General features: G+C 40.2%; 2 protein-coding genes across 2 annotated transcripts in view; both read right to left on the bottom strand.

Annotated features, from left to right (window-relative positions):
- Positions 1-923: 923 nt before the first annotated feature.
- Positions 924-5,152, bottom strand: TMEM52 (transmembrane protein 52). The gene is made up of 4 exons (XM_032201567.1): positions 5,088-5,152; positions 4,246-4,290; positions 2,592-2,761; positions 924-1,934 (listed from the first exon to the last, which is right to left on the bottom strand). The coding sequence occupies exons 2-4, from the start codon at positions 4,275-4,277 to the stop codon at positions 1,615-1,617; spliced, it is 522 nt and encodes a 173-aa protein (XP_032057458.1). The 5' UTR covers positions 4,278-4,290; positions 5,088-5,152; the 3' UTR covers positions 924-1,614.
- Positions 5,153-8,055: 2,903 nt separating this feature from the next.
- The window catches only part of CFAP74 (cilia and flagella associated protein 74), a 41,773-nt gene continuing 26,683 nt past the window's right edge, over positions 8,056-23,145 (bottom strand). Inside the window, 18 exon segments of the mRNA XM_032201702.1 lie at positions 8,056-8,620; positions 9,751-9,885; positions 10,444-10,571; positions 11,837-11,975; positions 13,016-13,170; positions 13,587-13,716; positions 14,575-14,727; positions 15,057-15,176; positions 15,532-15,587; positions 15,962-16,071; positions 16,509-16,643; positions 17,940-18,094; positions 18,761-18,868; positions 19,356-19,512; positions 19,514-19,620; positions 20,222-20,371; positions 21,693-21,866; positions 22,466-22,553. Coding sequence (XP_032057593.1) covers positions 8,507-8,620; positions 9,751-9,885; positions 10,444-10,571; positions 11,837-11,975; positions 13,016-13,170; positions 13,587-13,716; positions 14,575-14,727; positions 15,057-15,176; positions 15,532-15,587; positions 15,962-16,071; positions 16,509-16,643; positions 17,940-18,094; positions 18,761-18,868; positions 19,356-19,512; positions 19,514-19,620; positions 20,222-20,371; positions 21,693-21,866; positions 22,466-22,553 — 2,314 coding nt within the window. The 3' untranslated portion in view covers positions 8,056-8,506.

Raw genomic sequence — 23,145 nt, 5'->3', positions numbered from 1 at the left:
ATAGCTTAGTATTTTTGAAACATAGATAGAGCTACACTAGAGCTAATGGCTAACAATGTATTATTCAGGTGCTGGTGACTATATGTACAGATGCAAACCCACAAGCAGTCAGAAAAGTAACTTTCACCCTCTGTCTAAATCATTAAGATCTCATTTTATTGTTCTTGGTATTTGTTGTTGTTCTGTATGATCCATTAGCTCTCATCTTGCTTCTCCAAATACATAAAGTTTGTTGCTGCCCTGAGAACTTCCATGTGGTTTGGACAAACCTATATGCAAACATTTGCTTAGCACCTAACTAACTATTCTTTTAGTTGCCCCGGTACATGTTACTTTCATCCTTAATTCCCCCACTATGGATTTTCCTGTTTAATGCAAACAAACATTATCAATACAGAAATAAATGTTTTATTTGGGAGAAATTCACACTGCAGAAAATCATTATGAACTTGCTGCTGACACTGGCAGGTAATATAATTCAACTGAATAGCTAATAGTTTTTCATAAACCTTTAAACTGATGCCATGTGGGTTATCTTGCTATTTATTTCAGCCTTTTTTTCCCCTGAGGTTTAAGTGTTTGTCAAGTTCACATTACAAAATCTCACTTGGAGGGATAATTAAGGTAAATTCTGATGATGGCAGTATCATATTCTTGTGAAATACAGAAAATATATATTTGGCTATCTGAAACAATTGACGTTTTCCAATTTGTGGTGTTTTTCAAATCCACCAGGCTTAATCATCAAAGAAATTGAATATTTGAAACATTAGTAATACTTAACAATGTGCAGAAATTCCTCCAAAACTAATTTGTACTTTAACTGGCAAAATATGTAGCAAAAGACGTTTAGATGTAGAGCTTAGGGATATGGTTTAGTGGGGACTGTTAGCGTTAGGTCAGAGGTTGGACTCAATGATCTTGAGGTCTCTTCCAACCTAGAAATTCTGTGATTCTGTAAAAGGATCCCACACAAGCCACTGCATCTTAAAAATAGAAGTTTAAAGATTAAAAACAACAACAACAATCAAACACCGTCAAGTCTCATAACTAATGATTCTAGTTGGGAAACACAAGATCATACATTTCCTTCAAATACATTCCTGCCATCTTCCTTCAGTGTAGGAACATGTGCCATTGTGTAGCAACAAGTTTAGCACCTCAGCAGTTTGCTGGACAGTTAAAGTTCCCAAAATAAATGAAACTACAGAGCATCTGAGCATCACAGACTCTTCAGAACAAGTTCGTAGGATTCTGCTTTCAACTCCAGTTTGGGAAGGTTCTGTTCTTGAACAACTTGCTCGTTCTTTCCAAGATGTCAAAATCGCCCTGACCTTTTTTTTGTTGCCATATGCTGGGCACAGGGAATCATTTTTCTTAATCAGGAGATGATGAACAAGCATCCCTGTTCCACTTGTACAGGTATTTTTAAACTGCTGCCCTTTTACTTCCCTTCATATCCCTGAAGAAGCTTAACCAGGAAATTACAGCAGAAAACATTTCTTCTGACAGATCATTACAACTGCATGGGAGGAAACATCTTTTCATCGAAACTTGTCTTATAAAACCAAATTCTTCACGCCTTGCATTCCTTTACTCCAAATGTGAAATGAGCTAGAGCTGAGGCTGTTCTTGTGGTACATCTTCTGAATTTTCTGAGCTGGGCTGTGTTGCCGGATCTCTGTTGGTTCTATCAGGTGAACACTGGGTGCAATTCAGCCCGCCTGGCGTCACCTGTTCAGGGATGTCACTGAGCTTCTGGCTGACCAGTGCTACTTCAATGTATTGTTTACCCATTTGGACAGCTTCATCATAAGAAGGTGGCAACTCCATTGTGTAGGGACTGTAAGCTGGAGGGGACACAGTGCTCCTGTCCATGCCCACAAATAATGAAGGAATAGGGACACTCAGAGGGTACTGGAATGAGCTGTATGCTGTGAAGAAAAGGAATGAAAAAAAAAATTAAACAGTTGCATGGAACCCTGATATAGAAAAGACTAATCCCATTCTTCTCCAATAAATTATGGACTCAATTTTTGTTTGCAGAACTTATGCACTGTAAACTAAAAGCTACCACTACAGAGTTACTTTATGTAATCTGTACACTGTCCAAAAAAAGAGCTGTCAGAAGAGAAAATGTCTGTGCATATTGCCATCCAGCTGTTACTGAAGAACACCTGACACTGTAGGTGTATGCTGTAACAGAGGCAGTTCCAGCTGGGTTCCTACACCAACAGCTGGGAACAACATCTTAGGGTTTGAGATAACGTGGTCTGAAATAGTTGGGCAGTGAGGTGGGCAGAAAGAGCTAAAACAAATGGAGCAGTGAGAATTAGAGCAGATGTGAGAGGGGACACGCGAGAGTTTAACCCCCCACAGACTTTATTCTAACTTCTGCACCATTAAATCCTACTTGCCATCTGCATTTACTTACTGCGTGGCCCTGATGACACTCAGTTTTCCCACGCCCTCCCTGTGGTTTTGGAAGATGTTCTGAGAAGAGCTCAGAAAGTTCCTGTTGTTGCAAGAACAGAGCACAGCACTCTGGACACTCTGAGCACTCTGAGTAGCTGAGTCCCATGGGTACTTACAGGTCACTGTGCTGTGGGCTGTGCTGTCGCTGTCAATAGCAACACCAGTCAGATCGTAGGGGTGCCGAGGGAAGGGCTGAACTGGAGGCCTCTTCTTCCGGCAGCAGAACTTGATGCAGCTGGCTGTGATCCCACAGAGCAGGAGCATGAACATAGTCAGCAAGATTAACCTTGAAAGCAGATGGAGAACAACATCGTAAAGTCAGTGCTTACGTTTTGCTTCTTCTAGAGCTGAATATAATTTTGTTCTAAATGGGTGAAAGACAGGCCAAACCTTCCAAACCTTCTCAGGCGCGGTTCTGAATGGGTACTGGATCACAAACAATCACAAATCGAAGTGCTACTGACTGTTGGTACAATTCTTTCTGGTTCACAGATGCTGTGATGTTAATTACCTTGGGTTACGTGCAGTGAGAACGGCTCCACTTTCAATGGCAAGGGTTTGTAGAAAAGGCCTCAGTAGCATTCTGTTCTTTTTTCCAAACCAAAGGTAGTACTTGTCCGTAAGAATCATGTTTCCAAACAAAACATTCCTTTAATAACTGTTTTATTTGGTTTTAAAGAGAGAATGTTTCTCTTTAGCATGAGTCAGATGCACACACAGACTGCACTCAAAGTTTAGATTTGAGGGCCTCAAACTTCCACAAATTTCATGCATTTTCATGCAAATTACTGTTTTAGAAAAATGCTTTCAGGGAATTTAAAACCACATGCCAGAATTGCATGCTGCCCTACTAGAACTTTGCAATGAAACATCCCTGTAGCGCGAGGAGCGTTACCTCAGCACTAGCTAATCCTTAAGTCCTCACACCCAGGAGCTGCCCGCTATTGTGCCATGAAATAAAGGATTGTGAGCCCTCACACACTGCCTTCTGATGGAGGCAGAAATCACCTATGGAAAGGTATCGCAGTGCTATCAGTCTCAGCACTGGCTCATTAGCTTTCACGATTTCAATGCTGCCTAATTGCAGAAGCCTTAAAATACATTGTATAATATGTATTTTTAAACGGCTCTATATCAACACATTCTAAGAAAGCAAAGAATGACAATGAAAAGTAACCAACTCATTCTGTATGTCATCAAAATTAATGGTATGTGACAGAATGCAAACTCCAATGTTAGGGTACGTACAATGCACAGCCTAGGCCAGAGACCAACCCACTTGTGGCAAGCCCTTTGCCTTATACTCACCATTATTTTTCCCCTTTCAGTCAAGCAGCCAGGGAACAGGTTTGTAAAATCATCCCAAGTTCAGAATGACAAACCCACGCCACAAAACGGTGCTGTGTCCCATAAAAGGGAGCGAGCTGGGGACTGCATGGGAGGCAGCGCAGTGCCAAGCCCTAACGAGCCCGTTCTGGGCAGCTGCCATTGTGCTCAAAGTTGTTTATTTAGGAAGAACAAACAAGCGCTATGGCTGAACTTGAGTGTACTCAGAATGGAAAGATGACATATCCCTAGATGAATGCTCCGTCCCGCCTGACACCGTATCTCTTCTGCGATGCAGTCATTCCACTGGTGGCTTTCATAAAACAGGAGAAACCCTTTCCCACATCGTGTCTTGAAAGGAGCATTCCCATTGCTTTACTGCAATTACTGCTCATAATATATGTCAAATTACTCTGAGGTTAGTAAGATTAACAATTGACTTACCAGACATACCACAGACTTGTCCAGTCAGACATGTTCTGAGGGCATCTGTGAAGGAAGGTGGATAATTCACTGGTTTAAGTATCTGCACTCAAGCAGGGAATACATGTCAGGGAACACATTTTTGAGTTGAAAAAGGAAAGCAATCCATCTGGGATATGGAACAAAACACCCCTGATTTAGTTTCAGAGGCACTGTCTCGTGGTTGCTAACATTACTCCAGCTGTGAGCACACAAATCCCCACTGTGTAAGCGGGGGTAGTCCTCAGGTGAAGAACTGTTCTTCAAAGTGGAACTTTCTGTGCTTAGGAGAGAGAACTACACGTGCTGGATTCTCAGAACTATGAGGGCAGTTATTTCACCTTAACAAGGGTGAAGTGCCACAGCAAACGCTCACAGAGTCTCAGTATATCCTGAGTTGGAAGGGACCCACAAGGATCTTTGAGTCCAGCTCCTTAACCCAGCCTAACTTCCTACTTCTCCCAGATACTTTTAAATTACTTTTTCATAGCTCCAGTGCTATGAAAGCTTCAGTGCTTCACAGCTCCGTGTACTCCGTAGCTCCGGGAATGTTTTATTCAGAGCTACCTACGTACAAAGAAAAGGGGACAGCTTCTGACACGTTTCAGAGTGCAGCGTCCCAGCAGAGCTGCAGGTGGCAGGGGGCTGCCTTTGCAGAAGACCCTGGGGAGGCGCAGCAAGGCCAGCCGGGCCACATCTGCGAGCCGGTGCGGGTCTGGGGGATAAAAAAAGCAGCACTGGGCGGCCAGGAGCGAGTCCCCCTCTGCTCCGCTAAGGTCACCGGAGCGGGGTGGGCGCAGATTCGCCCGGCGTTGGGTACTCACCGGTGGGAGCGCCTCCAGCCGCGGGCAGGGGCCCGGAGCGATGTCACCGAAAGGAGGAGAGGAGCAGAGAGGAGAGGAGCGGGGCCGTGGACCGCCTCAAGGGCGAGCGGGGCCCGGAGGCGGCAGCGCCGGGGGAGGAGCCGCCGAGGCGGGGCCGGGACCGAGCTGCTGCGGGAGCAGCTCCGGGGGCGCCGGCCCCGAGGGGTGCGCAACGCTCCCGGCTCCGGCTGGGCGGCCGCGGGGCTGCGGCTCGGCGCTTTTCGCGGGAGGCCGGCGGCGGCTTCGTGTGCTGGACACTCTTCTGCGTGTGCAGCGTGCGAGAGATGGTGGAGGAGTCGTGGAAAAGGATCGAAAATACTAAAAAGTAAATTAAATAAAAAGGTTTGGGAAAGCAGAGTGTTTCCCTTTTGTAGAAAGCCTTTTTAAAACGCACAGATGAATGAAAGGCATCATCTACTCCCTGGAAATGGCCTTGCTCCAAAATAATTTAACCGTGCTCAACATCTTCAAATGTATAATTAAGGACCTTCATGTTGTTATGTCTGCCTTGCAATAGTGTTGATACTATTTGGTAGAAACTTTCCAGAAACTATTTCATTACTTCAACTATAGCAATTATTACAGCAGCTTTTCCCCTTCTAAATGACAGCTTTTCTGCAGTTCCCATCATGGTGAAGCCCTGCACGCAGCCCATCGCATCAAAACACTCCCCTGGCTGGTTACAGCAGTCCTGCCCTCATCAGGGAAGAGCAAAACATCCATCAAAGGTCACCCACATCCACTGTGTATGAATGAACACGGCTTATTTCTGCTTCAGAGTAGGTGACTTAAAGGTCAGACACCTTGCCAGCACCAATACAGCAGAGGTCAGTTACATGCCAAAACCCCTCCTGCCAGCCCATGTGAAAGATGATCAGTCACAGTGGCCGTGCTATGTGGCTGGTTAGCAACAAAAAAAGACAACTAGAGCTAAAAAGCAGGGAACTAATTAATGGATTATGAAAGGTTTTAGTTGGAGAACAAAGGGGAAGATCAACTAATAAAAGAGCATTTTGCTGGTATTCAGGTGCCTCAGTGGTTTGTATTTGGCTGCTTGTATAAAATCTCCTCCAGTAATTAGTGTGACAAAGCACAAGTTATATTTACTTATTTTTCCCTGAGATTTTAATGCAACAGGAGGAAATGTATTTGGACTTGGGTTGACAGAGGTTTCTTCTGCAAGAGCCATGGATTGGTGCCAAAACACTGGGAACAACGCCAGACCCAGTAGCTTGGAAGTTACTGGGTTCAGTGGTTCCTTCTCCAGCTGATAGGGCTGAAGCCCAGTGCTCTGAGGATCAGTAATGTCACGTGTTGGTGACTGGACTACTTTCCTACAGGACCACCCAGGGTCATGGGATCATTGGTCACTTAGGAAAAGCTAAGTTTATAAGTGTGAAACAATCTCTGAAGTCACTGGCTCCATCCTTCCTGGAGTCTTACAACATGGAAACAGGAACATCAGATCACACTGAGTTTCTCCTGGCACTTTTGATTACCAAACTGCACTATGATTGTTGCTGGCCAGCACTGAACAGGATTTTTTGTTTCTTCAAGAGAAAACTTGCATGAAGGCTTAAGCTGCTGTGTTGAGCTTCTGGTAGTTGTGAGCTTGGCATGAAGCCATGCAAATGTAATGCAATAGGGCTCTCAGCTGTCTTCACCTGATGTCCTCAAGGAATTACCCACAAACCCGCAATTTTTAGTTCAGCTTGATGTGTCTAAATTGGCAGCAGAATTGTTTCCTATAGTCACTCATGTCAGTCAATTTTCCATTTCCTGTATTTTCATATCCATTATATAAAACAATTGTTTAGGTAGGAGCATCCACATATAATTCCTAACTTTTCAGTAGCCTTATGGTGTGCTTTTCAGGTAACTGCAATTTTGTATTGTGAAGATCAATTTGCTCAGTTGTGGCACTTCCCTCTTCAAATTGTGCTTGGGAGCAAATCTGTCTTGGCTTCCCACTGCCTCTTTTTTCCTTCTTTCCAATCATTGACGTTAGGCCATATCATGAACCGTTCTGGTGTTGGTGAAGAATTAGAGATCTGCAGCTGTCTGTAGTGGGAGAACCCAGGTTTTAGAGTGGGCCCATTGCTCACAGTGTTTTTAAAAAACCTTAATGTAGAATAATCCTGTGCTCATTTTGAAAGCATTCCCAGAAATAACTAACAGATGTTATGCGTATTTTGGGAACATTTACGTTTCCAGAATATTACTACAATATGCATCACAAGCCACAGCTTGGAACTATAATCAGGATCCTTTGTATTAAGGAGTACACAGACAAAACGTAGTTCACAGAGCTCAGCCTGGTACAGGAAAAATAGATGATGTTAAAAGCTACTTGTGTTGTCTTTGACTGGTGCCTGACACAGCAGAGCCAGAATCAGAAAGGGAGAATCCACATTTGATTCTAGCTGCTGTTTCTGTATTGTATGCATTATAAACATCAACAGCCCAAGGACCAGCTGAACAGCTCAGCATTCATGTGGCTTGAAACAAGTTGCAGGAATCTCATCCGTTTTTCTCCTCTTTTTCATCAGTTACACAAGTGTTTCCTACACAAAGTGGAAAAATAGTTAAAACATTTCTGGGGACAAGTGCTTTACTGCTTTTTCCTGCGGTCTGACTGACACATTATTCTCTATATTATACTTGCTCTGTGCTCTTCCCTGAACTGGATACTGCTTCTTGAGGAAGGACACTCTAGCTTCCCCAGCAGCTGGCACAAATCTATTCTCAGTGAGAAAATTCAGAGAAAAACAGATGTACAAAGTTCCTGGATAGGCATGATCTAGATCAAATGCCTAAGCACATTCAGTGATTCAGTACACAGTGTGGTCACTGTAGCCTTGACCATGTGTCATGAGGATGATTGCACACTGTATTGTGAAAATAACTACCCAAGAGAATTGGAGGAGACTTAAAAATAAAAGCTTTATTGTAGTCTTAACAGGAAAAAAAAATATCAGGGACTTTCTACATATGTGAAAATGAGGCCAGAAAAAGATACATTGCTTGAAACTCACACATTTAGAAATTCAACAAAAATATGCCTGAGGGAGTTCCCACCTTTGGAAAACACTGGGATTAACAGCAGATGCATCCAAGTGGCCCCTCATATTAATTCTTCCTTCTACTACAAGGTTATTGTCACAGTCTGTCTGAGAATAAAACTATTGGAAACAGAGTTTATACAGAATTTTGTAAAGAAAAAAAAGAGGCAGAAAATGTACAAGTTACCTTCCTTTCTCTCTCCTACCTCCCCTTACATATCTGCAACAATCTCAAAATCTTTTCCTGTTCCAGCTGAGATCCAAAGACCTCCCCAAAAATATAAGCCTCCATTTTCCTTCCCATTTAGCTTGGTTCCGTCAGTTACTGGGAGCACACGCTGATATAACTTTCGCCATGCAGATGATTCGGTAAGATTCCTTAACGTCACCCTTTAAGGTCAGGAGGGCTGTCTCCATCACAGGGCCAGTGGTCTACAAAAAATGCACACACAAAACCAACCTATTTCTTTCGCACACAGAGCAGGTTAGTTGATCAAGGTCTAAAGCAGTGTATGTTTCAGTTGTAAGAGGTGCCTGTTAAAGCTGTTGGTTACCTCTCTTCCTACTTGGTTGGCTTTTTCATGTTTTCACGCAACACTCACACTGCAGTAAGCAAAGCAGCAATGACTAAGTGCTCTACGTGCAGAGTGCTGCCGATACTGTCACCACATTACCACCACAACTGGGCAAGGCAAGCGACACGAGTGTGCTGCAGTGAGGGTTAGGGAAGAGATGGGTCCTGTTAGCCATGAGCTAGCGTTAAATCTTGTGTAACACCCCGTGGTTACCAAGAGCCACTATGTCAACCTCATGTGTCATGCCAGGAACTCTAGTGCCTTCCTTCCTTCCACACATGACGACAGCATCCTTGTAATTTTGCATCAGAGCACTCATTCTGCCATCCCACACACTGCTGACAACAAAAAGCAGCAGAGTGAATTCTTTCCATCCCATGAAGATGAATCAGGAAGGGCAATTACAGCCCTGTAGGGATGTTTCAAACTCTCACCAAGACTGCAAAACAAAAAGGCAGAAGCAAGGTTCATGAGGTGGGAAATCAAACAGGTCTCACTGACCTCCAGGAATATTCCAAAAAAGAGGCACTCACAGCCAGAAGTGTGGACCCCAGAGCAGAATGATCCATGGAAACAGTTCTCTGTCAGTAGGACTGCAAATTTCCTTGCAAAGGGGGATATTAAGAAGCTCACTTCATCACTGTCACCAAAGCAGTGTCTTTTAGTGAACAGCAGCAGTATTTTGGCACTATATGTATATAATGCGGTGGCCTGTAAAAAGTTATTTTATATCCTGTAACGTGCAAGTGAATGATGCTTGCTCTTCCCATCACACATGATTTGAAGTCTAAGACAAGATAGCAAGGCTCAAAATCATACCTATAGTTCCTGGACTTTGTTCCCATACCAGTGTTTATACCAACCTAAACTCTCTTAGGTGAAGTGTTCCATCATCCTAATGTGCCCAAGCTGCCTGGTACGCTGACATCTCAAAGATCATCAGCCTTTGTATTGCAGTCTGGGAAGCAGTGTGCAACTGTTACTTACATCCAAGTCAGCAGGTGGCACCCAAGAAACGCTGATGCATTTTACTTGACCACAATCAACGGTTCCCTTGACAAATTCAACAGTGAATCCCTTCTTCTGCAGGAGTGACAGGTTATCAAAACTGAACTCCACGTTCTACAAGAGACACACAATGCATCTTCGTTACAGCCAGTTCAACATCTTCACACACAGTCACTGTTTCTTAAAGTTTACATCGCACAGATGCTATATATGACCCTTGTTTGCCAAACTACTTCTGCCATTTGAAGTTGCAAACATCCATCCTGTTTGCTGTCATACGTTGTCATAAAATATGGTATAAAAAATGAGAGGATCAGAACTGCCATTCAGTTCTGTGCTCAAATTTCTGTATTTTAGTATCAGGGAAGGAAACTGGTAATTGAATTCTGTTTACTTTTAATACCATAATGCTAATTCCTCTCATTAAACCCTGAAAACAAACAAACAAACAAACAAACAAAAAAAACCAACCAACCTAACAAAACCAACCAAACAAAAAAAAAACACCTTTTGCTTTCATATGCTGATTCTTTTATAATGTAAAGTTTGTTAAAGACCCTGAGAATTGTATTTTTAATTTAAAGAGCAAATTTTTGACAGAAGGAACTAGTAACCATTTGTACTCTATCAGTATTTTTGAAGCATCTGACATAAATTTCTTATTTTCTTCACCTTCTTAGTTGCAAACTGAGCTGTCCGTATAGCTCCAACTCTCAGTTCTGTCTTTGCTGGCACCAGAGAATTCTCTCCCTCGATGTGCTCCAGTACCAGGAGAATGGATTTCACTGGTTCTTGTAGCTCTAAACAAATATGAATCAGGTAGACCTTGAGACCGTCAAAACTGAAGGATTATCAGTTTAGAGCAGAAATAAATTATGCCAAGATGGCTCAAAACAAAGTGATGTGGCACATTCATGAGTTGGCATAGATAAGGAGAAGTGAAGAATTCTTAGTGAAGAATCAAGCAAAACCAAGTTTTCTATTTGTCCTGCTTTTGGCTGAGATGGAGTAAATTCTCTTCACAGTAGCACGTATCATGCTGTGTTTTGGATTTTGATGAAAATAGTGGCAATAACACACTACTGTTGAGTTGTTGCAGAGCAGTGCTTATGCAGAATCAAAGCCTTTTCTACTTCTGCTGCCTGCCAGCGATGAAGCTGGGGGCCAGGACAGCGGGTGCAGGCTGCCCAAGGGGATGTCCCCACCACGAGGTGCCCTGCTTAGCAGGACAAGCTGGGGCACTTGTGGAATGATGGCATTTGACTTCCCAAACAGCTGTTGGGCACAATGAGCCCTGCTTTCCTGGAAGTGGCTGAACACCAGCCTGTTGACAGGAAATAATGAATTAATTCCTTATTTTGCTTTGCTTGTGTATGCAGCTTTGGCTCTGCCTACTAAACTGTCCTTATGTCAGCCCAAATTCTCACACTTTTACCTTTCTGATTCTGTTCCCCATCCCACTGGGGGGAGAGCAAGCAAGTGGCTGCATGGTGCTGAGCTGTCTGCCAGGGTTAAACTACACCACCATCACTTCTAATTCATGTTTGTTTTCTAGCCCCATGGCATATACATTGTGTGTACTATAGTCCTACTTGTGTATGGTAAGTGCTTGTGTTTATTTATAGCTCAGGAGCTAGAAGGTGCTTACATACCATCTCTGAACAGAAATCCTGTCCAAGGAAATTAAGGGAGGATAAATTCATACCCCTGAAAGCATGTCAGCTTCTTAACAGTACAGTCAGGAGAGTCCAGGCTTTTTTATTAGATGGGAAATAATTTTATAAATATTTAATGCAAGTAGGAGAAGTAGCAGAAAGCAAGTACACCCTAATTCTCTGTTGTCTTAGTAATAATTACAATAGCTTTTTGCAAGGTAAGGTACACAGATAGATTATATTAAGACACCATTGCGTTAGAATTCAGATAAAAGCCTTTCTTAAGGGAAGGTTTCTTTTTTTTTTTTTTGTGTGTGTGTGTGTTACGAATATAGGCTACACCATAATGCTTATTCATTCTGGATACTGAAAGGTTATCTTTATTTTGTAATAACGTGGCAGCACATTACCTTCCTTGAGTGCTTCCTGCGATGACACAGGTAACATTACAGCCAAGGACTCGATGGGCACATCAAGTGGAATTCCACCTTCCACAAACATTGGATGTTCTCTTGCTGCACCCTTTAGCTGGATTACACGGGCTATTTTCTATACAGGACAAGAACGCTTTAGATGCAGGTTACAGCTTAAGTAGAAGTGTAACTGCAATACTGATACAACAGCTTCAGCTTCTTAAAAATTACATCTGCCTATATTAACGCCAAGAGGTGCCCCACACTATCACAAGGATCCTGCATCTTACCTTTGTCTTTTGGGTGTCACTAAGGAATTTTCTTTTCTACAGCCTTTCATTCTTGGGCAGTGTGCCAAAGGAAGAGACTGGACAAACTATACTAAAGCTACTAAAATGGGCAAAATTTATCTGTTGCCAAAGAGAGCTTCAAGTTTGTGAATTTAGGACAGTTTTTATTCATCTTACTCTGGTTTTCATTCTTACTTGCAGATCCAAAGATAACCTGGCGATACAAAACTTGCAAGGAGAGCAGCAGTACTTACATGTTCACTACCAGTTTCTACTGTTCGCAGTGCCTGCTGACAGTCATTAGTTGGCACTCTTCATTAACTTTTGGGCCATCTCTTTTGGAACATGGCACAAAGCTACCTGCAATGCTGCCAGCCTGTGTATCCTGATTTGGGCTCTGTCTAAGCTCAACTGCTGCTCTACAGATGGAAACCTCCTCCCTCACGCTGAGTGACTGCAGAAGCAGCTTCCTGGTACTCAGCGCACCTGCCAGTTTGCACTCTGCAGTCTTATTTCCACTCTCCGCTACAATTAAATGTTGCTTGCAGAGAACCCGGTTGGAACTGTGCTCAGCAGTGCAGCAGCAAGCTGGCTCCCATCACCTCCTGTGTACACAGTGTGGACAGCTGGGTAGAAGACAGGACTGAATCCCAAGTCACAATTGGTATGAATTAGGAACTGAGAATTTAAAGCCTGAAAAAAGCCAGTGAGCCCCAAAACTCTCACTTCCTACCCCCATCAATTTAATATAGATAATATTTCTGCCTACAAATCCCGTCCACTGGATATAATTATGTGAAACTCCTACTAAGACCCATGCTGCTAAAAATAACTGTAGGTCATATTTAGAGTTCCATTTCATTATCAGGTATCTTGATTGCCCCACCTTGCCAAAGAGCACAACCTTGAGACAGTCCAAATAGTACAGGCTTTCATGATCAGGACTGAAAGTAACAACAAAATCCTGGCTCTTCCCAGCAGCAATTTCTCCTTGTGTCGGAAAGATGCTGAACACGCTTAAACCACTATAGTTCTCTGTTCCTGGTAAACAGAAATAATGATATGAGTACAGAAGAACAGTTCTGTTTTACTTCTTCATTTTTTTTAAACTCATTTCATTTTTGTTTTGTCTAAATTTCATTTAGATTTATTTATTTTTTAGTTTAATGCATTCATCTCTAATGAAGCTGAAGAGGCATCACCAGCCTTTCCCTATACTCTCCAGCATATTTTTACAGAGATGGATATCCCCAAATATACTCTTTAATATAAATACTATATAAAAGGCAGTAGGGGCATATTCAGATTCAAACGCTTGTGTCTCCTTACTTGTGGATATCTGCTCAGGCTGCATAACCTTGAATAGATCTACCAGGACAAAGTATTGCTGCTACTAGATATTTCATGAGTCCTTTTTTGTTTAAAAAAAATAAAAAATAAAAATAAAAAAAAATTACCAACAATCTCTGTTCTTTGCAAAGAGGACGTAAGAAAGGATGGAAGTCTCTGCTGATCTTTGTTCCTTGTTGGAGAAAGTGAATCCAGTTGGATGGAGTATTGCAGGGTCAGTGTAGAAGTGTTCTGTATCTGATAACACGAATTTACACGACAGCACTTTCATTAAGAAGATTTTCAGGCCTGTAGGATCCATACTTTGTAAACTGGATGAATTTAGTTTGCTGCATTACTCCACAGTTGCGTACCCAGATGCCACACACAGCATGCGTTACTGCCATCCACGTGCAACATCTGCTCCTACCCCTCAGCAATAGGGACCAGCCTCCTTTTAAGTCTTGCAGCAAGTAATGTATTTTGATTATTGATGTACTTAGAGGAGAAAATTTCTGCCTAAATCTTGTCCTGTTTCTGAATTTGTGGAAATCTGCAATATATGAACGAGTGATCAGTTAAACTGTTCCCTACACTGTACCATGGCAGACCTCCATGTGCTCTTTGTAGGACAATTTTGCATTTCACCAATGTATCTGTCAATGTATCTCTGTCCCTGTGGACACAGAGCAACCTTAACTGTGAGGGGAGTAATGGACAGAATAAAGAAAGAGGGCAAATATTTCTAACACTGCTGAAAGCAAAGCTGTTTCTGGCTTCACAGATGTCTACATATCAGCTAGATCTATGAGAGAGATCACACAGACCCTTTCTCTTCTTGTATAGAAGGTTCTGCATCCCTGTTATTTGCACAGGCAGAATCCTGCAGGCAGCACAGTTCTAGCAAACAAGATCCTCCCTGCACAGCACGTTACCTTTAGCCCAAAACTGTCTCAGCCTCAGATTACTCTGCCAGACGTGCTGCTTTTAAAGCTGTTCTTTTGTCTACAGCTTGCTATTCAGCCTCACGTTCTGCCAGACTGGAAACTACAGAGCTCCTCTTCCAACCTACAACAACTGCTGACGTGCCTTCTGGATCAGCATAGAGGGCTTTACCTCAAACGTGAATGTTGTCTTCTCTCTGGCAAGGACATATCCCATATCCAGTACTTCCTCCACAGAGCAAACAATTGATGGCATCACCCCACACCCTGTGATACTTAGGGTTAAGTTCTTTTGTGCTGTCCGGATGTCTAGCGCTTCAAAAAACTGCCAAGAAGAAGCTGGCGCTAGCTCATTTGCTTAATGAACCCCCCCACCCCACCCCGCACCCGCCCACAAAAGCAGCACCGGCTCCAAATCACCCGCCCCTCCGGCCACTCCCCACTCTGCCCCTACTCCCCCAGCTCCCGTGGGCCATTACTGCAAAACTCCTGGACACAGTGCACGGACAGCAATGTAAATGCTGAAAGGCGCTAGGCACAGGCACCAAAGTTTTGCTACAGACACATCCCAGTATTTAATACGTGTTTCTTACACCGCCCCTTATTTCCCTCTTTGTCTCTCTTTTCCCCATTACTGCTGTATCTCTTACTCACCAATTTATTCTCATTTGGAGAGAAAGAGATGATGAGGGCTTTATTTTCACCTGGCTCAAGTATTCTAACTGGTCTGACCAACAGGAAGGGACCACTGGGATTCAGAACTGAGAATCCTAGCTAGAACAGTGCAACTCAAGGAAAAAAGTTAATACAGAAACTGGAAATAAAATAAAACAAAACAAACAAACAAAAAAAGAGATTCTAAGTATTGTTCAGACCAAAAAAATTGTAAATCAACCATTCATAAGCTCTTCCAGAGATCAGTAACTAAGAGAGAAGAAGAATATATTGGTTATATATCCTCAGGAAAATAAGCTTCACGTCACCTCCTGTCTCACTCTGAAAGATAATAATTAAGTCTGAAATCTGCTACCTCCTCCTTACTTTAGTGTCAAACAGTTCCTACAGATGAAGACTCAAATTAAACTGTAACTGAATGGCAGATTAACTCACATATTCCAAATAAGGATACTTCCAGCTTTTCTGGGGAGATATTTTGTATTGTAACTTGCTTAATCATTGTGTGGCCTGGTAGGAATGAAAACAAAATTCAAAAACACGATGAAGCTCACTCTACACTACCACTTCTTTTAACTCCTGCTCCTATTTGCACCAAACATTTGTTCTGTTTCTATGGCTAATATACAGTAGAACTCATCAAACTTTTTCAAATTTGGACAGTCAATTATTGAGCTCCTGATTCTATGTTTCAGGATTAGGTCAGCTTTTTACATGCTCCAGCTGTCCAGATAGACTCCTAATTTTCCTCCTGAACACCTTTTACAGGGCTAATTTCTATACTGACTTTTAAAAAATCCACTGAATGTAAAAATAAAATGCACAACCTTGAATAAATTAAGATCAGACAGAAAAAACTCAAAGCTTGAATTCAAATTTCATACCTACTGCAACATCACCAAAATTTACTGTGTTTTTTCCATTATCTGAAGTGACCACAACAGATGGTGCTACAGCTGGACAGTGCAACTCCAAATACAAGGTGTTATAGGGGCTGAGGAGACAGTAAAAGAATATTTGCTCATACATCACACAGGAAAAAAAGCTATTGTCTGAAATCTGTTCCTATTCTGTTCACATGACAGGGTTTCATTAAAATGCTATTACAAAAGAAAACAATTCTTAGTGGCTGCTTTTTTTGTGTATTGCCTATGCAGAAAGATGGACTACATCTAGCTATTACATTTTTCATACAATTGTTTTTCAAGCTGCTTTGATAATCACGTCTTAGATTCTTATCCTACTAGTGGGGCGTAAGCACACCTTTCTACCACTGACTACTGAAATAATTAAGACAAGAAAACAATTTTTCTCCTCAGATGAATAAATTAACATCACTACCACTTCCCTATGAAATTTCTGAAGTATCATAAATTGCAAATACTGTGCATTGTTCCAAATATTGTTTCAAGTCATTTGTGTTTAGAATACCTGCAGGTGAGACTTTCTGAGTCTTTCTTTTCATCAATATCTCCACTTGCAACAAAGCATGGTATGATGTATTTTTCAAGCCTCCCTCTGAAATTCCTCATCAGGAAAGCCTGGGCTTCCATATAAGCTTCTGAACTAGAAAATGCAGGAATAATATAAATCATCTTTGCAAGTGAGTATACATGTAAGTTTTATACTTCATGCTTTACATAGCAAGTGAGTATGAGTTTATGCTTAGCAAGTATAAAAAAAATCAAAACTCATATACTGAGCTATTTGTGTTTACTTTGTCGTACATTCAAAATGCAATAGAGCAGTGATACAAAATGACTGTCTTGATGCACAGCAATGGATTCACCCTACTAAATGGTTTGGTTTTCTGGTCAAAAATAAAATTATCAACCCACATTATAGATGCCCTACTAAAGGCTCCAAAATCCTCAATACAATTCCCTTATGTTGAATATGTAAGTACTGCCGTGCCTTTCAGTACTTGCACATCGTTTCAATTACATGCACACATGCATCACATTTCTCTAACACAGCATGCCTACCAATACTTTTAAATGGAAGCTTTCAAATATAAATTGTATTTTTATGACCTGTACTGAAAGTATATAAAAATTCTAATCAATGGTTCACAATGGACCTGGAATTTTAGTGAAAAATCGAACACCTGGTGCAGCACAACGTGTCTAAGCACGTATTTACTTCCAAACATTTACTTATAAATTCCTCAGGATTTGGCGAGCAGAAATGTGGTTCTAAAAAGTTGAATTATATGCTAAACAAGGGACCTCAAATAGCAGATTTTGTATCCAAGTATCCAAATTGCTAGCAAGCACGCGTCAATGTCAATTCTCAGTGAGAGACACATATTAAAAAATGACTATTCAAAAACATACATATTGTGGCATCGTAAGATTTCTAAGATTGAAGACGGCCACGACTAGTATGATGGACTATTTAAGCTCTCAAAAAAAACAAACTAACCCATACCCACGGATACAGACCATCAGATAGTTTCCATCTGGGCTGAATTTATTCAGCCCTGTTCCACTTATTCAGAAAAGGTATATTGTGTCGTAGTTTCTTTTGGTAATGAAGTTCAGCTCTCTAGTTGCTCCTTAAAATAATACTCCTGTTGGTTCAGCCAAATTTACCAGTGCAGCCATGCTCATGCTTTCTGATATATTCTTTGAAGTCTTCAGTTTCTCTGATGCATACAAAGGGATTTGTTGCCTTACATGAGAGGTTACAGCTGCATGGCTTATAAGCAGTACTAATTTTGGAAACAGCCTTTGCAATATAGCTGAAGTTATTTCTTCACTACAGTTTGGTTTCTTGTCTACCTATAGGTTTTAGTAGATTTATTAAGCATTCATAAAAAGAATGTTGTCTAATTAGTAGAAGATGCTTTTGCTGACTTACTCAGGCTTTATCTCTTTGGATTCTGGTTGCTCAGAACTACTTGAAGAACTCGGGTATTTGCTGCTTCCGTCCCTTAGAAACTGTCTGGAAGAATGCTGTCTGGTAATGGGAACGTTTAATTTCTTTCCCCCTCTCTTTTCATCTTTCTTCTTTTTCTGCAAATATACACTAAAATTATACACTGAGACTGATCACGGATAACGCAATTGACATCTGTTTACAAATACTCAGTCCATGGCCCAAGGATACAGAACCGAAGAGGCAACACGGTACAGTGTATGGATAACAGTAACAAGCCATAGACACAGTAGTTATCACAAACAGCTCTATAATGTTACGTTAAAATGGACCTATTTTACCCCATCTTGAAAAAGAGTTCCCCTATTGGAGCAGAAAAGTAAAAATACTGTACAGCTCACTGGAATTTTACCTATTTAACCACATAAATAAAACCATAGGCACTCACATAATTAACTGACCACAGCCTTACATATGAAGTCCATGTATGCAATCAATCTGTAAGAAGTGGAGTAAATTTTTTTTTCTTTTTAGAGGAATAACTTGTCACTAACATTTAAAAAAAAAATAATCCTCTGCAAATGCTTTTGAAAATGTATAATGAAATGAAAATTGACTGCTGTGGTCTGTTCACCAAGCCGTAAGAGCAGTAGCACATGCACACTCTTGTATAGACAGGTCTTATAATCAATGATAAGTTTTGGGCTTCATTTAATAGCAAATAGTTTAATGATAAAATACATCTAGAGAAATATTGGAAGTAAATAGACCAAGAGCACGTGCTAGTTCTTAGCATTCCTTACTTGTATTTCTGCCCCTGTTGCAGCTGCTCTGCCAAGCCTCCGAGCTGCCTCTTCTCTGATTAGCTGATCTGACAATGTTGGTCTGAAGGACACTTGAATCAAGCTTTTCTGGGAGTGTGAGAGCATGCACAAGAATGATAGGCAGAATTCATCCCTCATACATGTATTATACCTACAAAGCTCAATAGGAGCATATATGTGACAGCAAAAATTAGTATTTTTTTCCCCAGTTAAATGAATCTAAAGACAAAGTTCACTTACAGCTTTTTTTTTTCTTTTTTTTTTTCCGCAAGTCCACTACGTTACAGTGGGCTTGTTTTACATGACCAGTATTTTTTGATATCTGAAATTTCTTCAAATAAATCATGATAATACTGGGGAAAGAACATTCAGAGTGACAGCTCGCATCGATCATTAACTACATTTGATGGTTAACCACTCAAGTCCAATTTAAAATTATTTCAAGCAATACAAAGTCTTCCAGCTATGCTAATAATAATTTCTGTTTTCAGCTTCATATACAAGTGACAGAACTTGTAGAGATGTGAATGATCAAAAGACTTGTTTGAACACTTGACATTTAAAGTGAATTTACCTTCCCAGGCAATACAGTTCCAACAGAAGGCGTGACTGTCACAGGACAGTCTTCTGGCACATAGAATTCAAACGAAGTGGGTCCAACATGGGCAATTTCCCCCACTGCAATTCTTGGGACAGCATGAGTAAAGTGGTTGACACTCACATGGGAATCATACATACAGTGTTGCTGTAGACACATCATTTAGAGCTGTTGCAGCAAACTGAACTAAGGAATGAGACAATTCAAGAGGTGGGTGGACTCCAACTGCTCTGCATGACAGCTGACTCGTCTAAAAATAAACACATGATAAATTGTCTTCAGCATAAAATAGTCTCTTCATCAGCCAGAAAATAAGGACGATCCTGTAGTCCCTATTTAAGCTGAATTTCTCAAGCCTGCAATGGGAATTTTGCCTAAAGATGAACAATAATACTATTTTTAATACTCAATTGGCTAGTCCTTACTTGAATTCTTCCTCTATGAACTTCTAGAAATACACCCGGTCAAATCATTAAGTTTTTGTCATCATTATTTTAGTAGCATGAGCTTTATGTATGAAGCATTTTCCCTCTCTCTCACACATACACACAAGTAATTTCAAACAAAATTCGTTGGGAGTTCTGCTGAAACAAAGCAAGCAGAACATTGCAGGTTTAGAAAGCTCAGGGCAAGCTTGCAGAAGACAAATGAAGAATAAAATTAACAGATAAAAAATAACATTAAAATGAGCAACTCTTACCAACTGAAGAATTTGCACCTGCCTCATAGCTTTATCTTAGCCTTACCTTTTCTTAGCAGGCAGAGATTTCACTTCTGGACAGACTTATCTTAACAGTAGAAATTAAGCGTGATTTAGGCTTCTACATTACCTATTACTTGACCAGTTTCTTCACATACCTATTACTCTCTGACTTGCAGGTCAGCTCAAAGCCATACTCTTTTGCCTTGTTGGCTTTAAAGATTACTTCCAGTGTCAGGCTTTCAAGGGGAAGAAGAACACCGAAGCCGTCATTTGGTTGAATTTCAACAAACTTCAAAATGGCAAAATATGAAATTACTGTTATTAGAATAATAAATTATCAAATAACATTATAATATTAAATTGAATTAATTTGATTAAATTAAACGTACTAATAAAATAAGACTAACAAGAAAATATAGTCAAGATAAGAAAACTTTGTTATTAAATGTACAAATGTCAGGAAAACAGAACTCTACTAGTGAGAAGCTTTCATGGGAGTTAGTGACTATTATTTGCCAATTTCTAATCTCAGAGTAACTTGAAAGGCTGAAATTTAAATCTATTAACTCATACTTCACTAGAATCTCTTCGCTGGCTTCCTACTGTCTATGGTAATCACCTTTCTCTAATGGTGTTTACTTACTATTCATAGAGAACTGAACGAAATATGATAAAGATCTCAACTGCTCCCCTGTATCTTTGAAGAGCTGATGCTTGTATGATGTGCAGATACCATGGTGACAAGTACCAGTATAATATCTACAAATGTACATTGTTCTGTGTTTATATTAGTTGGTAATGATTCAGGAATGTCTTACCATTACAGTTTAATCATGAAAACACATCCTTCAAAATAAAGCTTTAATGCTTTACTTTTTAAAGCTTTTCAAAGATTCAAACTTCATTCACTTAACTACTTGATTTTAATCCCTAAAATAGCAGAGAAAGGGAGAATGCATAATTAAATGTCAGGCTCCTTCTAGCTCTAATTCCAGCATATCAAACTATTTTGTACTGTGGTTGTCATGCCATTATGAAGCTTGAACAACTCTTATTTTTTTCTAATAATGATAATGATGATAATAATAATAATAATAATCCAGTAGACCAAGCCCTCAGGAAACTAGCAGCTCCTGTGGTTAATTTAGCTTTCTCATCAACTTACAGTCACTTGGGAAATGCTTAAGCATGGTTCATGGGATGATTCCTAATAAGCAGTTTGGACACAGCCATTCTGCTTTGAGGGCAAAGAGTTTAGACATTTGGACATAAACTGTGCAAAAAAGACACCAGATACTCTGTTAGTAAATTTCTTGGTGGAAGAAAAGGGCATTCTAACAGGATAAAATTATTAATCTTATGTAAGTAAGGCTAGTAAAGTCTTGTTGAAGAAATTTATACTGCTTGGAAAATGTTTATGGTATATCAAAGCCAAATTTCCATATATCAGTAACAGAACTTATCTGCATGTTTCCCCAGCACCACTAGCAGAAATATTTCCACTAGTTTATCAGAACCAGTCTTGATTTATTTACACTTTCATTGAAACATTTCATAATAATTAACTATATTTTAATACAAGAAGAGGTGTGTTTGGGATAACCGCCTACCTCTGGAAGTCCCACAAATCCAAACTCCTGTGGCAAGATGGACTTGTTTGTTAGTGTGACATTTGTCTGCACAGCTTCATAGATTGTGCAGTATCCAAAATCAATTTCTGCTGGACTAATTTCCAATTCAGAAGTAGTAACAATTGCATGGACAGTAAAATTGACTTGTTTAGTCTGAGACAAATGGAAGAGCAATGAATAAATATCTGTAGCATTGCAAGAACAGGATTTAATTGAAACATCATTGAAAAAGGTACTACAAAAAAGCTGTTCTACTATATTCCTTGACAGTTACAAATGTAACATATCTATCTTGAACTTCATCCTCATTGTTCTTCAAAAATAATCAATTTGCAAAAACAAACAAACAAAAACAACCACCATGCGGTAGTAGTTCATACTGAAATTCCATATGTTAGGATGGAATCACACCTGCATCTCCAGGAAACAAACTCAAAGAATATACTACATCTGCAGTACAGAAAGGAATAAAGAAATTGTGCTGTGGTATCTGAGAGTTCTCCGTTACAGAAGAAAGTACTAGGGAATAAATGATTGCTAGCTAGAAAAGATTAAGCTTTCTGTATTCTAAACATGCTGACAAGAAAAAAATATCATCAGATCTGTATTATCATTGCAAGCACCTTTTACTATCATCATAGGACTTCAATTAGTAAAGTAAGATTAGGTATCATTAAGTGAACATTAACTACAATAACAGATTTACATCTATTGTCAGTTGAATAACCGGCATAAGAAATGAAATTCCTAACCTTATCTGCAATCAGAATTGTCACTGGAACTTCCAGAACACTCGTCTCTTCATTAAAATAGCTCCCTGCATCTTGAGGAAGAGAGTGCCTGAAGTAAACAAACAAAAAAAATATCTCAAAAGTATTTGGGCTATTTTCTAGCTAAGGGGAATAATAAACTCTTGATGGGTGCATTTCTGAACCAACTGAAAAAAAACTTTGTTACTTAAGGTCTACAAGTTTTCTTCTTCTGGTTAAGTACCAACTCTGATGCTTCAATAATGTCAAGACTAGCTAAAAGTTTGTATGCCCTACACAAACAAGTATTAGGGAAAATGGTAAAAGAAAATTCCGATCAAGACCTTAAAGTGACCTATGAAGTTCTATCTTCTGTCTTCCCCCCAAAAAAAGAAAAGAAACACAGTCATATCAGAAATATTATGGACTTGTCACAGATTTCCTATAGAATGGCATACATCCAGACAATCTGCTCTGAGCAGGTGTGCATGGATTACAAGGGTATCTAGCGATGAAGTTATATATCAATGGTGTAATTTTTTTTAAAAGATGGAATTTTGGAAGCACAGGATTTTAAGGGAGTCACTGCAAGTCACAAAAGACTGCACCCATTTATGCTCTTCTAAAAACATAATCCAAACAGTCATTTAAAATTCTGAAAAAATTAAAGCTTACTTCACAAG

The sequence above is a fragment of the Aythya fuligula genome, chromosome 21, assembly GCF_009819795.1.
Source record: "Aythya fuligula isolate bAytFul2 chromosome 21, bAytFul2.pri, whole genome shotgun sequence".
In the NCBI taxonomy this organism is placed as follows: Eukaryota; Metazoa; Chordata; class Aves; order Anseriformes; family Anatidae; genus Aythya; species Aythya fuligula.
Note: the sequence above shows the minus strand (reverse complement) of the source record. Positions and strands in the feature narration are given on the sequence as shown.

Bases quoted from the DNA above. Each gene is read 5' to 3' on its own strand.
- TMEM52 (XM_032201567.1), bottom strand. From the start codon at position 4,277: ATGTCTGACTGGACAAGTCTGTGGTATGTCTG. The intron at 2,762-4,245 runs GTAAGTCAATTG...TCTGCTTTCAAG, and splicing joins ACAAGTCTGTGGTATGTCTG to GTTAATCTTGCTGACTATGT. The intron at 1,935-2,591 runs GTAAGTACCCAT...TTTTCTTCACAG, and splicing joins AGCCCACAGCACAGTGACCT to CATACAGCTCATTCCAGTAC.